Here is a 14,061-nt window from a genome sequence, read left to right on the forward strand (position 1 = left end):
CTTTTCCCCCTTCCCTTTTGAAGGGGGCATGCAATTCAACCAATAACAAATGGCTCTGTATTGCAAATATTTCCTCCATTTGGCATAAGTAGATTGGAGGTACCCATCATTTAAATATCATTTAAACACAGATTTAGTATCTGTAAGGAATCCCAGAATTTTGTGAGTTGTACACATTCTTGTACTTTTATATCTTATCTGCTTGTTTGTGAGGGAGGAAGAGGAATCAGCAGTCCACTGAGACAGCCCAGCGATGGCTTCTGCCCCTGCTGCGGTCTCCACTTCATAGTGCAGATATCTTAGCAGTTCAAACATAAACTCAATCTTCAGAGGGCCTCATAATTGAAGTTTAAAAACAGAATGTCACCTATTGAGATACTTGTCACTGCTCCCACTTGCCCAGGTCCCATCGTGTAACTCCAGCTGTTCCCGTGTCCTGTATCCTAAAGATGCGCTATTTTACCAAAAGAACAATCAAGTGTGACTCCATTTCCTCTATTCTCTGTGAGGTAGCAAGGGCCTGGGGGTGGCACCCAGCACCCTTTTATGCTTTCCTTCATCAGGATAGGATGACTATTTTGCACTTGAAGTGCTCTAACAGTGACAAGGTAATGCTCCAGCTCTCAAGGAATCTAGTCGTGCTGGGAGCTGTGCAGTCTACTAGCAAGGAGAGGCAAGTGCAGAGAAGGGGGCTTTTGAGTCAAACACAGCTCCTGTCCTTATACAGAGAATGGCTTGGTAGGCAGAGAAAGTGAAGGGTGCTTTTACAATTCAAGTCAGTCTTTAGAAAGTGGGATGAGGCTCACACATGCTGACTTCATGGTGTACTCAGATTGCATAGATAAGTGATTAAAATGAAGGGAGTGTGAACCATTAGGATTAGCTCCTTGGCTTCATTTCCCTGTGATTTTCATAAAGCAGAGAGTACATTTTCACAGTAGTTAATTCTATTGAATAATTAAATGACTCTGATTTTGGAAACTCATGTCTGGAGTATTAATGGCTTCGTTTCTAATTTATTGCCCTGGCTTAAATGATGAGGTAATAGAATATTACATATTTACTTTCACTTAATATTAAATTTATATTAACAAAAGTGTTTCTTTTAACTCCCTAGAACTACTTAAAATTAACATTGCCGGAGGCTTTCTTAATTCTCTGGTTTCCCACACTCCATGCCAACAGCACTTAGACGGGGCTCACTCGGCCCAGGGCAATCAGTTTTTCTCATACATCAGAAGGGAGCATGCTGGGAACTGTGGCTGACTGCTCTTGCCCTCATACCTGTGCCCTCTGACCTTTGAAGGTGAATGGAAAGTGACAGCTGCTCTTCACAAGAGTGAACCTAGGGGGATCTTAGCCCACGTCTGTCCACCAATGCGTGAGGATTAAGCAGCCCCTCTGGCCTGCACAGGGCCAGGAACTTGGGGTCCGCTCCTTGGCTATGCAGGCTTAGTCCCTTGTGAGATGCTGACCAACTGTGCTGCCCCAGCATAAAAGGCAGCAGCAAAGGGAGAGGGACTGAGGAGGGAGACTGGATGTTCTCTGCACCCTGCCTCTGGGTTTCTCTTTCTCTGTCCATTGTCCTTTGCTTTTACTTGTGGGCTTCAGGCTGTTCACCTCGGAGTGCTGGAGAGAACTTGCTGGTTTGTGACTTTTGACACAAAAACTCATCTATGGGAGACAACGGCTGTTTTTTATACTAGCTACTACTATTTATTGAAACTGCCTGCTTCTCTCCATTCCCATAGCAGCGTCCTCACGTTCAGCCGTTCACTGTTGTTTGCCTGGCTTTGGGAAGCGGCTTTCTCACTGCTCCTCAGCCTGCTTCCGACCGCCAGCCTTGTCTCTCAGTCACGGGCACAGCTGCTGTGTGGACACAGTGCTACTCTGGCCTCCGGCATGCTTCCCACCTTCCCATCTGCCCAGGGCATTCCCCTGGTCCTTTTTAGTTCTTCCTCTGGAACAGTGGTGTGCACCCCAGGGGGTCTCCTGTGAGCCCTGAACCTGAAAGGAAGACAGAGAGGGAGAAGGCGAGGGTGTGGTCATAACTCTATTTCCTTCAAAATGGACTCCTGAAACTAGACGCACCTCTGTGGGTCTCACTGCACCAGGGTCATAACACATCATATAACTTAATTTTTAAAGCAGGCTTTTGCTCTTTGCTTTTGCTAACGCAGTGTACGTTCATTATCAACAAGGTTTGCAGTTTACCAGTTTAGCCCTGACAGCTCCCACCTTCTGTATTGGTCCTTCCGAGGACTCCGTAATTGTTTATTAGGTAACTGGGGTGGTGTTTGAAAGGCAGAGCTAGACTCCTCAGTATGACAATACCTCAACCTCAGAAAGCGACTCTGTTTCTAGTCGGTACCTTTTAAAAAAGATTCATTCATTTATTTTACTTTGTATATGTGTGTGTGTGTGTGTGTGTGTGTGTGTGTGTGTAACAGTGAGTACCTGGTGCCCTCAAAGAGAATGTGAGACCACCTTCAACTGAAGTTACACCTTATCGTGAGCCATGGTGGTGCTGGGAATCAAGCCCGGGTCCTGAAAAAGAGGCAAATGCTCTTAACCACTCAGCTCTTTACTTTCCCCAAGAAGGCGATTTAAATATCCATCTTAACCGTATCATATGGCCAGTCTACTAGTATATAAATTTAGTTGGCTAATTTTGATCATCCACCCTTAATGAAACCTTTCCAGGACAACCTTGTGTTGTCAAGCAATGACAACAAAGCTGACCAGCTCAGCCACCAGTCTGTCTGCACCGTCTGCTTTCCTCAGCACTCTCACATTTCAATGGCAAGGACACCTTCAGAAGTAACCAGTAAGTTGCAACTCCGTCATTAGTGATAGCTCTGTTGACTGAACTATTCTGAGTGACACTCACATCACCCAGCTCGTCTCCATGTGCGAAGGAGTTCAGTGGCACCAACAGGTTGTTCTTTGGCCCACGGTTATAGTGAGTAATCAATCATTTACAGGACCCCATGTCCATTGTTCCTTGGTATCTGCAATGAAATGACTCAGGTACCTTCTTTTCCTTGGTTAGGCCGCGTGGGTCACTAATGTGGGGGCATCTTGGGATAATATCTGCTGTAGTTAATTCGCTTGTTAACTTGGCATAATCTGCAATCACCTGGGAAAAGGTGATGTCAGTGAAGGATTGTCTGTGCTTATCTTGTGAGTAGGAAGATGCAGCCACTATGGGTGAACCATTCCCTAGGTTTGGGTCTGAATGTTGTTAGAGAAAGAGAGCTGGGCAGAAGCCTGTTCTCTCTCAGCTCTTGACTGCAGATGTGACTAGCTGCTTCAAGTTCCTGCCACTGTTTCCCCACACTGCTGGACAGTCCCCTGGAACTGTATGTCAAATAGTGTCCCCCCGTATTGCTTTACCACAGTGACCGTGGAGAGCGCTAAGACACCTTTATCATAACTCATCCTTTTGTCAGCGCTGCTTCGTCAGGCTCCCCCGGCCTCACATTGACTGAGCTGATGGATGATTCTCATGGCCCTCATACGGCTTTATTACAATTTCTCAGAAGGTCTTTTAACTACTTCAGTAAAGAAAAGCCCTCCAACTTACATGAATTGTTAGATTTTTATTTTTTTTAAGATTTATTCATTTATTATATATAAGTACACTGTAGCTGTCTTCAGACACACCAGAAGAGGGCATCGGATCTCTTTACAGATGGTTGTGAGCCACCATGTGGTTGCTGGGAATTGAACTCAGGATCTCTGGAAGAGCAGTCAGTGCTCTTAACCGCTGAGCCATCTCTCCAGCCCAAATTGTTTTATTTTTAAGTCTTTGAAGTCATTCTTTGTCACTGGCATTTTAATCTGTATACAGAAGATAAAAATGGAATTATTGCCACCTAGTGTGGACAGATTTGTGGTAAGCAATACTGCGTCACCCCTTACTGTCCCCGCCCATGTAGGCATCTGTAATTAGTAGTATCATGTTTTCTCATGTGCGTCCTCATTCATCACCTCAGCACAGCTCTTCAAGTCACTGCTACCTGCTTCTCCTGCCGACAGCTCCAGGCGTGGCTCTTCTGTTCTCTTCCAGAAACACCCGGCTTTGTGGGTTTCCTTAAGGCCTGTCTGTAGGTATTTCCATTCCTTTCTTACGCTATACCCCACTCCCCACCCACACACGCCCCAGCTTGGTTTTTAAGACAAGGTTTCTCTGTGCAGTCCTGGCTGTCCTAGAACTTGCTTTGTAGACCAGGCTGGCCTGAAGCTCAAGAGATCCATCTGCCTCTGCCTGACCTACCCGCTGTTCTCTGTGTATTATTATTATTATTATTATTATTATTATTATTATTATTATTTTTAATCTTTTTTACAGCCCCATCATTATCCCCCTCTAGGTCTGCTGCCCTCTGACTGTTCCTCATCCCAAACCTCTTTTTCTGGTCTCCAAGAGGATGCTCCCCACTCCCTGGGACCTCAAGTCTCAGGTTAGGTGTGAGGGTTAGGGGCGACTTCTCTCACTGAGGCCAGACCAGGCCGTCCTCTGCTGTGTGTGTGTCAGCTGGTGGATGCTGCTGGTTGGTGGCTCAGTGTCTGAGAGGTCTCGGGGGTTCCAGGTTATTTGAGACTCTGCTGGTTTTCTTATGGGGTCACCCATTTCCTCAGCTTCTTTCAGCTTTTTCCTAATTCAACCACAGGGGTCCCCGGCTTCTGTCTATTGATTAGGTGTAAGTATGTGCATCTGACTCTTTCAGCTGCTTGTCCGACCTCTTGGAGGGCAGCCATGCTAGGCTCCTGTCTGTAAGCACACCATAGCATCAGTAATAGTGTTGGGCCTTGGAGCCTCCCCTTGAGCTGGATCCTAATTTGGATCACTAGACCTGCTTTCCCTCAGAATCTTCTTCATTTTTGTCCCTGCAGTTCTTTTAGACAGGGACAATTCTGAGTGTTTGGCACTCAGAATTGAGTGGGATGGCAACCCCATCCCTCCACTTGATGCCCTGTCTTCCTGCTGGAGGTGAGCTCTACAAGTTCCCTCTCCCCACTGTAGGGCATTTAATCTAAGGTCCCTCCCTTTGAGTATTGAGAGTCTGTCACCTCCAAGGGCTCTGATACATTCTAGAGGATCCCCCCACCTTCTACCTCCCGAGGTTGCCATTCTTTCTACTGGCCCTCAGGGCTTCAGTCCTGTTCCCCCCTAATAACCGATCACATTCCACATTCCCACTTCCCCCTCCCTGTCCCCTCTCCTACTCAGTTCCCTTCCCCACTCTGCCCACCCACTCCACCCCCCATGATTGCTTTGGCCTTCGATGACACCAGGCTAAGCCAAAAGCTGCTTGCCTTGTGGTTTTCAGGTTGAAACCAATGTAGTGTAATATTTCTAATCTCTTAAGGAATTTGTGGTCTTATGTCTATTCATTTTTTCCTGATAGAATTCATGAAGCTGATTTAGGTTTTTATTCGAGTCATTTGCTATTATCTTTATATAGTCAAAAAACCTTTAATTTTGAGATAGTAGCTATCTGTGTGGGTGTCATATATATTCACAGATGGCATTAAAAAAAAAAAAAACAAAACTGTCCTCAACCATCTGTAGCATCAACCTCATCTAATCCAGTTGGTGTGTCTTTCATTTTTTGCAGGAACAATTTATTGAAGTAGAGCTTCATATTTATGTAGCATTTTGGGTAAATGTTAGAGTAAAACATTGATTTATTTTATCACAACAGTCCTATGGAAAGCAGCTTTCACACTTTGTTTCAGCTCATTTTGATTTATTTCATTTGTAGCCCTGGGAAGCAAATTGAATTATAAAAAACAACTGTTTATTGAGCATCCTGTGATACACTGTGGTCCTGAAGTTGTGGGGTGTTTAGTGTAGTGCCACTGCACCTCGGAAAAGCATGGCTTTACTCGTGGGCTTGAAGATACGGAGAGTGTCAGCCTTCACCAGCTGTAAACCACAGCGTCCTCCATGTTGCCTGGTGCCTACGAAGATCAAGAAAAAGAATCAGATCCCCTAAGACTGTGTGGGGCGCAGAGGTCCTTGTGCTCACCAATAAGTGCTAGGGAATCCAGGAATGCTAAACACGCAGGGCTGTATCCTTAAAGGAAAACGTATAACCTGTTTTCCACCCAGAAGGCTGGGAGTGATGTGGTCACTGGCCTCTGTGCTATCTGAATGGCAAGGCCATGTCTGGCTCCCACAGACTTTTAAGTTTATCTCGGTCATCCCCTCCAGACCCGTATCTTGAGCATTTTTTTCTCAGTCAGTGTAAAGAGTCCACCTTTGTGGGAGATGTCACATGTACTTTACAAACAAGAGCAGGGATGGTTTGTAGCCTGGTGATCTTTGCACTATCTATATTATTGAGAGCACCCCAGATCTCTCCCCAGACCCTTAATGTAGTCAATCTGTAGAACATGTCTTTATGAAAGAGGACACGTGTACTTTACAAAGAGTTTTGATGTAGTCATGCCTTAAACTTTATTGTACACAAGAGTTGAGTTAATTATCACCAGGAATTTTTGTTTTCCAAATTGTGGTGTTCTTAAATATACCTAAAATAAACTGCCTGGTGTGAGGCTCTCACAGCTTGAACCGACAATGCCTATTGAACTGCACTGAATTGGACTTGCCTCTGGCCTCACTGGATCAACAGTCTGCTGGCCTTGAGGCTCACAGAGACCCCACGTGGGACAGACTCAGGGCTGCTTGGGAACCAGCACATGGGTGCTGGGAGGAGCACCCAGATCTCCTGCACCGTCAACAGCTTCTCTGGAACTGGACCATCTGTTTCCAGTCCCCACCTTGTTTGTTTAATATCGGATGCCTCTGCATCCTGCATCTACTAAAACATTTCATTCCTTTCTCCACTGGTTCATTCATCTAAATTGTACTGAGGGCCTGTGTCTTCAGTATCACCATGGTCTTTATATCTAGGCAGTGTAGGCCTTTGATCTATAGGGAGTTGGTGGGCCACAGTTCACTGAGGCACACTTGTCAGTCAGGTCTCCATTTTATGTTGGCACGGCCTTCACACATCTTCCCAAGTGACTTAATCACACAGGGTATTACCATTGATAAGGTCCTGCAACCCTCATTTCCTGTGTCTTCTGGCGTCATGGTCTCCACACTTTGTATTACTACTCCTCAACTTCGCTTAGGCTCTATCTCTGCCAACACATGCTTCATTCAACAGCGCTACCACCATCATACCCTCATCGTCTCACTGCTCGAGGTAGGCCCATGAGCCATGCTGGCACAGCTGTTACAGCACGCACGTCCCGAGTCTCAGTGGCTTAACGACTTGAGAACTTCATTTGGTAGTAGGTGTGGAAGTGGAGGTTTTTCTCCTGTAGTCATGACCTCAGGCAGATGGAGTCCTATGGCTTACAGCAGTGCTTTGGGCCAAGGCAGGGAGACTAGCGTGAAAGGTTGCACAGGAAGGACAGCCAGGACATAGAGTTGACATGCACCATTCCTGTCCTCATGTCACGGAGTAAAACTGGAGTACAGGATCATATCAAATCCTTTACAGAGGTCCTTGTACTCAGAGAGAAGCACTGAGAATACCAGGAATGTTACGAGGAGGCAGAGGTGTCTCCCCAGTGGAGGAGATGAAATCAAATACCTGCATTCCATCCAGAAAGCTGAGTGGATTTTGTTAACACCTGGTAACCTTTGCTATCTGTAGAGGCAGATCTCATTGACTTTTTGTTAGAGATGCAGGCCTCACCCACCTTTTGCTATAGAGGCAGACCTCACCTAAATTCCCCAGGTTGCTTATCCCAGACTTTTCCCTCCCTAGGCCATTACCCATCCTTAGGGGAGATGCCACCCCTATGGCCTGCCCACCTCTATGCTATCAGTCAGAGACGGAACTAGATTCTAGGCCTTTTAGCTATAGAACTCACCCTTGTGGTCACGTGTACTTTGTGAAAGAGTTCATATATACCTGGAATTGAATTGGTCAGACTGCTGCTGCCTGGAAATCTTTTCCCAAATTATGCTGGTTTTAAGTATGCTGGCAATGAACAGTCTGGCATTGCAGTCCCTGACGTCTGATCTGGATGATGAAGTTGATCTGCACTGGGTTCTCATTCTTAACTCTCTGCAGGGTTTGCTTCTCTATCTGACACCTGTGTGGACCCCCTCAGAGACAGGGAAATACACTCTGCGTAGTTGCCTCACAAGCTGTTTTCTGTACTTTGTTAGTGTCTTCCTGTATGGACCTGTGCGTTGAGCCAGATGACAGGAGGCAGGGAAGAATGGGTGCCTTGGCCTATCTAAGTGACCGTGCCATAATCCTAGGCATTAAAGTTGGCAATGCCTGTTCTCTGCGTTCCTAACATCTGCCCTGCTCTTACTTCGTTCTCACAGGGACATAAATGCCCGACTTGATGCAATATCCGATGTCCTCCACTCAGAATCCAGTGTGTTTGAGCAGATAGAAAACCTTCTATGGAAACTACCGGATGTCGAGAGAGGACTGTGTAGCATTTATCACAAGAAGGTGAGTGGTGAAATTCAAGCCTCCTGAGACACAGTGTCCCCTTACGTAAGAACTCGAGGTCCTGAAGGAAAACCGCGTGGTTCTCACTAGTGCTTACAAGTAGCACGAGAAAGCAGCTGTAGAAATTTTAATTGTACAGTTTAAGTTGTTTGCATGCCAGTATTTGCCGTCGCAAAAGGTTTTCTCACTTCTTGAGACTACCGCAGCATATACAGAAGTACTTCTGTTGAAATGCGAGGTGCTGTGTTATATCATCCAAGTGCAGGCCATTGTCAAAATGAGAAACTCACTTTGATCTGCATCTTTGAAAAAGAGAAGCCTGAAGTTTTTAGTTTTTAGATGGTCTTTGTCCTAAACAAAGTGAAAATCCTTTCCCATCTTTTAGCCTGAGATGATAGCCATCCTTGACCCTAACATATATTTCTTGGATGCAGCAGGAGGATGGATCCTATGTTTGAATCCTATCTGTTAGTCTTTTTGTTGGCGGAATTGAGACCATTCATGTTGAGAGTTCTCAGTGAGCAGTGTTGGCACCTGCTGTTGAGTTGTGGCAGTGGGGCACCCCACCTTTTGTGTTGTGGGGGACAGCCCACCTTTTGTGTTGTGTGGGGCAGCCCACCTTTTGTGTTGTGTGGAGCACCCCACCTTTTGTGTTGTGTGGGGCAGCCCACCATTTCGATTTGCTGGTTTTATAGTATTCATCCCTTGTGTTTTCTTGGATGAGGCTAGCCTCTTCCCTTGAAGTTTACCTTCTAGTACCTTCTGTAGGCCTGGCTTATACATAGACAGTTCTTAAATTTGGTTCATCATGGAGCGCCTTTCCTCTCCGTCTATTGTAACTGAAAGTTTTGGTTCGTGCAGAAGTCTGGGCTGGTGTCTGGTGTCTCGGGTTTTCAGATCACCTCTCCAGGCCCTGCTGCTTTAGAGGCTCCATTGAGAAGTCAGGTTTCCCTTGAATCTTTAATATTATCTCTTTGTTCTATATGTTTACTGTTTTGATTATTATGTGTCAAGAAGGCTCTATGTTCTGGGGATATTTTCTTTTCTGATTTTGTTGAAAATATTTTTTGTGCCTTTGTGCTGGTTTCTTCTCCTTCCTCTTTTCCTATTATTTACAACCTTTTTTCTTTTTATTCACACTGCCCCAGATTTCCTGGATGTTTGTGCCTGGATGGCTTTTAACTTAGTTTCTTTGACCAGGCAATCCATCCCTTGTACTTGTCTTCATGCCTGAGGCCTTCTCTTCCGTCTCCTGTGCTCTGTGGGAGAGGCTTCCTCTGAGGTTCCTGCAAGAGTGCCTTCCAGTGCAGTTCCAGTTGTCCCTCAGTTTGGGTTTTCAGTAACGATTCTGTTTCCACTTTCAGGTCGTGAACTGGAGTTTCGTTTTCCATTCCATCCTGCTGTTGTGTTTTCACAGGTTTCTTCAGTGGATTTCCTCTTTTAGGACGTCTCTTGTATGTGCAGTCCTCCTCTTGTATGTCGATCGCATGGCCTTTCTCAGGGCCCACTGCAGTGGGGTTGCTGTGGCTCAGTACAGCGTTGTCCAGGCTCTTACTGTGTTTTCATTGTCATCCACGCATCTGGGTTTGGGGTCATCGTAATCCTAGGTGTTGATTTCTGTTGTTGGGTGGGTGTTTTGCTCCTTAGTTTCTGCTGCTCTCTCTGGTTCCTAGGACTGTGTCAGCAGTGGGTTGTCTCGTAGGGAATGCTTTTGAGATCCTGCTGAGATCTGGGTATTGGGAGTGAAACTTAAGAATGAAGATGGGGTAGAAGGGGGCACTGAGGGTGTCTGCTGGGCCTCTTTCATTCAAACCATCACAGAGCACTAGTAACTTCCTAACATATGACAGATTTTGTGCTTAAATCCACCGTCCCTGAGTGTGTTTTAGTTGCTGTGACTTTTGAATACCTCCATGTTTGATGTGGATTTTCTTTTTTTTTTTTTGGTTCTTTTTTTTCGGAGCTGGGGACCGAACCCAGGGCCTTGCGCTTCCTAGGCAAGCGCTCTACCACTGAGCTAAATCCCCAACCCCTGATGTGGATTTTCAAATGTCATTGGGATTTTTCTTTTGATTCACTCTTCCTAAGCAAACTTTATTTATATTTTCCTTTTTGCTAAATGAAAATTTATTACATACTTAATTCATGGTAGAACAGGTTTTCTATGCCCAAATTTTAATGTGACTAATTTTCATTAGTGTTTACTTTTTAATACTTTTCTTCCCTGGGAAATTTTTATCGGAACGATAAGTACTGCTTTTGAGGATATCCGTGGTACCCAAGAGGACTTACATAATTGTTCCCCGTGCTTAGGTTAAGTTAGAAACAAAATATAATCTCCAGTCAGCTGATGTCCAGGCACCGTGCCTTCACTATTGAAAAAGATTCATTGACAGATGTCAGAGGTCTTTCTTTCCTTCCTTTTTTCTTTCTTTTCTTTTCTTATCTTTCTTTTCCTCAAGAAAAAGTAAGATCAGAGCAGATTTTGTTTGAGCTGTTAATCAAAAGAGCAGGGTCAAAGTGTCCATGGCATGGAGGTGATATCACCTTGCCAAGCGGTGGTGATTCTTGCGGCCTCATTGCCTCTCTTTAGTTAACTTTGATGTTCGCCTCACTAAAATTTATGCATCTCTTAGATTTTCCCAACTCTAGAAGAAGTTACAATTGCACTATTTGAAAAGTGGTCTGTGCGCAGTGCTTTAATTCAGTATGTCACTGGAGTGCGCTGGAGATTGGCTTCAAAAGTGAGGAGCTGAGAGGAATTGTTGACGAACCAGTGTTATAAAGCCCACGTGCTTTAAGCCACATCTGTGGCAGCTGGGTCTCCATCACATAATCTGCACACCAGTTGTCACTTCAGTTGAGATTTGTTTTTTTTTTTTTTTTTCTTTTCAAAGCAGTGGTTTCCCAGGCTTTGCTGTGGCCGGTTCTTTAGTGTTTACCTCTTGCTGCTTGTGCTGTTTGCACCAGTGGGGAGTGGCATCTGGGTACCTATTTGTGGGCTCACAAATAGCAGGGGCAGCCTAGGCCTGTGGCTGTGGAATTCTCGTGGAGGTGCAGTCAGGGTGATAATGATACAAGATCCCAAGGGGGCTTAATGTGGAAAGATAAATATGCCTTCTTACGTTAAAACTTCAAATTCAGATCTGAGAACATTAGGTCTCAGGCAGCCATATTAGGTGTTAGATTTGGTAAATACGTTTAAGGGTAAGGATGCTCCACCAATGTTGAGAGAGAGTTTGCGCAGTCTTGAGTGTGAATAGTTTCCTAGCCAGGTTGGACCGAGCTCAAGCCACTCACTGCACGTGGGGACTTCGCCTCTGACACTTGCAGTGCTGGGTCTGTGCTGTGGCCTGTTGTTTGAAGCATAATTGCCTTAACCAAAGATCCCCAATTTCATTAGCTTTTTTCTTTAGTTATCTTCTTGTACCCACATGCTTCCAAGCTCTCATGCAATTGCAATTTTTAACTCGGTTATTTTTGTTTGTTTATTCTTACTTTTCTGCAAAAGAGACTGATAATGACTGAGGTAAGGGCTTCACAACTGACCCGCCCTTCGTATATCTCAGGAGAAGGAACGTAATAATTCCCCTCCTGTGAAGAAGTTCATCCCGGAAGCCTCTTCCCGAGGGTTTATCTCCACGCTCTAAGAGCCTTATTGATAGCTGTGAGGACACACCCATCTGCTCTTCTGAAGGCTGTGCTTCTGCTGAGAGTAGAGAAAGGTGTCTGCTTCTCATCTTGGGTGACATGCTCGGTAATCAGCACAACTTTGACATTGAGCACGTGACACATGCTGCCTTGCAGTTTTAGTTAGTTTGTTTTACTGTTTTCAACCTTGGTGTCTGTGTGTGTGTGTTGCGGTGGGGGTGGGGGACCACAGCTGTTAGGTTGGCCCAGAGTCACCTGAGCCAATTAAAAGAGCCAAATTAAAGTGGAGTGTGGAGAAAGGATCTGCATTTCCCCGTGTGGACTCTTCTAGATGCTCCTCGATGCGCCCTGTGTCTTACCTATAATAAAAACCTTCCCTCGTTTGAACATTTGAATGTTCCAGGAAATCAGAGTGGCTATTTCAGTGGTTCCTCACTGCACCCCAGTTTACAGGCCTGGACTCTATTTAGTTCACACTGACCTTGAACTTGCAGTGACCCTCCCACGCCAGCCTCCTGACTGTTGGCATCAGAGGTTTGAGCCACCATATCTAGCTCTCCTTTCACTATTTAGGTAATTTCTAAATATTCCTTTTTCTAGTGCTCTACCCAGGAGTTCTTCTTGATCGTCAAAAGCCTGTGTCAACTCAGATCAGAGCTTCAAGCGTTAATGCCTGCTGTTAATTCCCACGTGCAGTCAGACTTGCTCCGAGCACGCGTCTTAGAAGTGCCTGAGCTCCTCAGTCCAGTGGAGCCTTATTTAAAGGTTCTGAATGAACAAGCTGCCAAGTAAGTGAAGGGTTCCCCTCCCTCCCACCAGTGACCGTCCGCCAGTGCTCGAGTGTATTTGTAATCGGAAACATTTACAGTTGTTTAAACTCACGTAGTTGGCAATGGGACAGGTGAAATACTTCCCCAGGGATCAGTTGATAAAAGGATAAAGTTTTCCTAAGTTTATTAACTCAGAAGCGGTGTCCAGTGGCCCTTGTCCTCGTTTGCTTGACACGCAGGGGTGACTGTTCCTGCATTTAGATGCTGCAGTTGCTCCTTTAAGGGGGTAGTTTTATGGTGTGCCTCCCAGGCAGCTGGGTTTACATTTGTTGTTATTTTCTGACTAGGCAAATGACATGATGGTTTTATTTCTTGGTTTCACCATGTGAATTGTGAATACAATAAAAATGGTTTTGTCAGTCCTCAGATGTTAAGGACTGTTTCCATAAATATCAGTGGCAGAGCTGGAATCAGAGCCACATTTTCCTGAGTTCCAGTCTGTTGGCAATTCATCACACTACGGAATCGATGACTGGTCTAATTAATATGCTTTAATATATGTATCTGCATTTTTCATATTTTAGAGCTGGTGATAAAACTGAATTATTCAAAGACCTCTCTGACTTCCCTTTAATAAAAAAGAGGAAAAATGAAATTCAAGAAGTCATTCACAGTATCCAAATGCATTTACAAGAATTGCGAAAAATATTAAAACTTCCTTCTTTACAATATGTGACTGTATCAGGACAAGAGGTAATGTCAAACACACTTTCACTTTATATCAGTTTTCCTGGAGTAGAAAAGCCATTTTATAATTTAAATAAGATCTGTGGCTAGGTCGTTATAAATGATGGTACAGAGAAACTACTGGGCTAGACTGCTCCAAGGGCAGAAAGAAAGATTTATTGGTGTTGAAGCTGCCAAGGTCATTTCTCGGAGCAGAGAGAAGAAAATGGCAGAAGAGCAAGCAGATTTTATATGACAGTCAGTGGGGTGGGGTCTGAGCTGATACAGACTGTTCGTGTTGACCCAGGGGTGTGTGCCCTGCTGCGTGGTTGACCTTTGGGGGAAGGTTAAAGGAGGTTCCCGGAGGAGTAAGTGTTGTTCCTGGTGAGCAGAAAATACCTTAGGAGACCTGACTT

General features: G+C 45.0%; 1 protein-coding gene across 2 annotated transcripts in view; it reads left to right on the forward strand.

Moving 5' to 3' along the window:
* Msh3 (mutS homolog 3) overlaps positions 1–14,061 on the forward strand; it is a 139,942-nt gene that overhangs the window by 67,150 nt on the left and 58,731 nt on the right. For both annotated transcript variants that reach the window (XM_032899044.1, XM_032899046.1), the window contains exons 13-15: positions 8,366–8,498; positions 12,750–12,937; positions 13,504–13,672. In XM_032899044.1, the coding sequence (XP_032754935.1) occupies positions 8,366–8,498; positions 12,750–12,937; positions 13,504–13,672 (490 nt within the window). The remainder of the gene's footprint in view (positions 1–8,365; positions 8,499–12,749; positions 12,938–13,503; positions 13,673–14,061) is intronic.

Source organism: Rattus rattus, chromosome 3 (assembly GCF_011064425.1).
Source record: "Rattus rattus isolate New Zealand chromosome 3, Rrattus_CSIRO_v1, whole genome shotgun sequence".
NCBI classification, from domain to species: domain Eukaryota; kingdom Metazoa; phylum Chordata; class Mammalia; order Rodentia; family Muridae; genus Rattus; species Rattus rattus.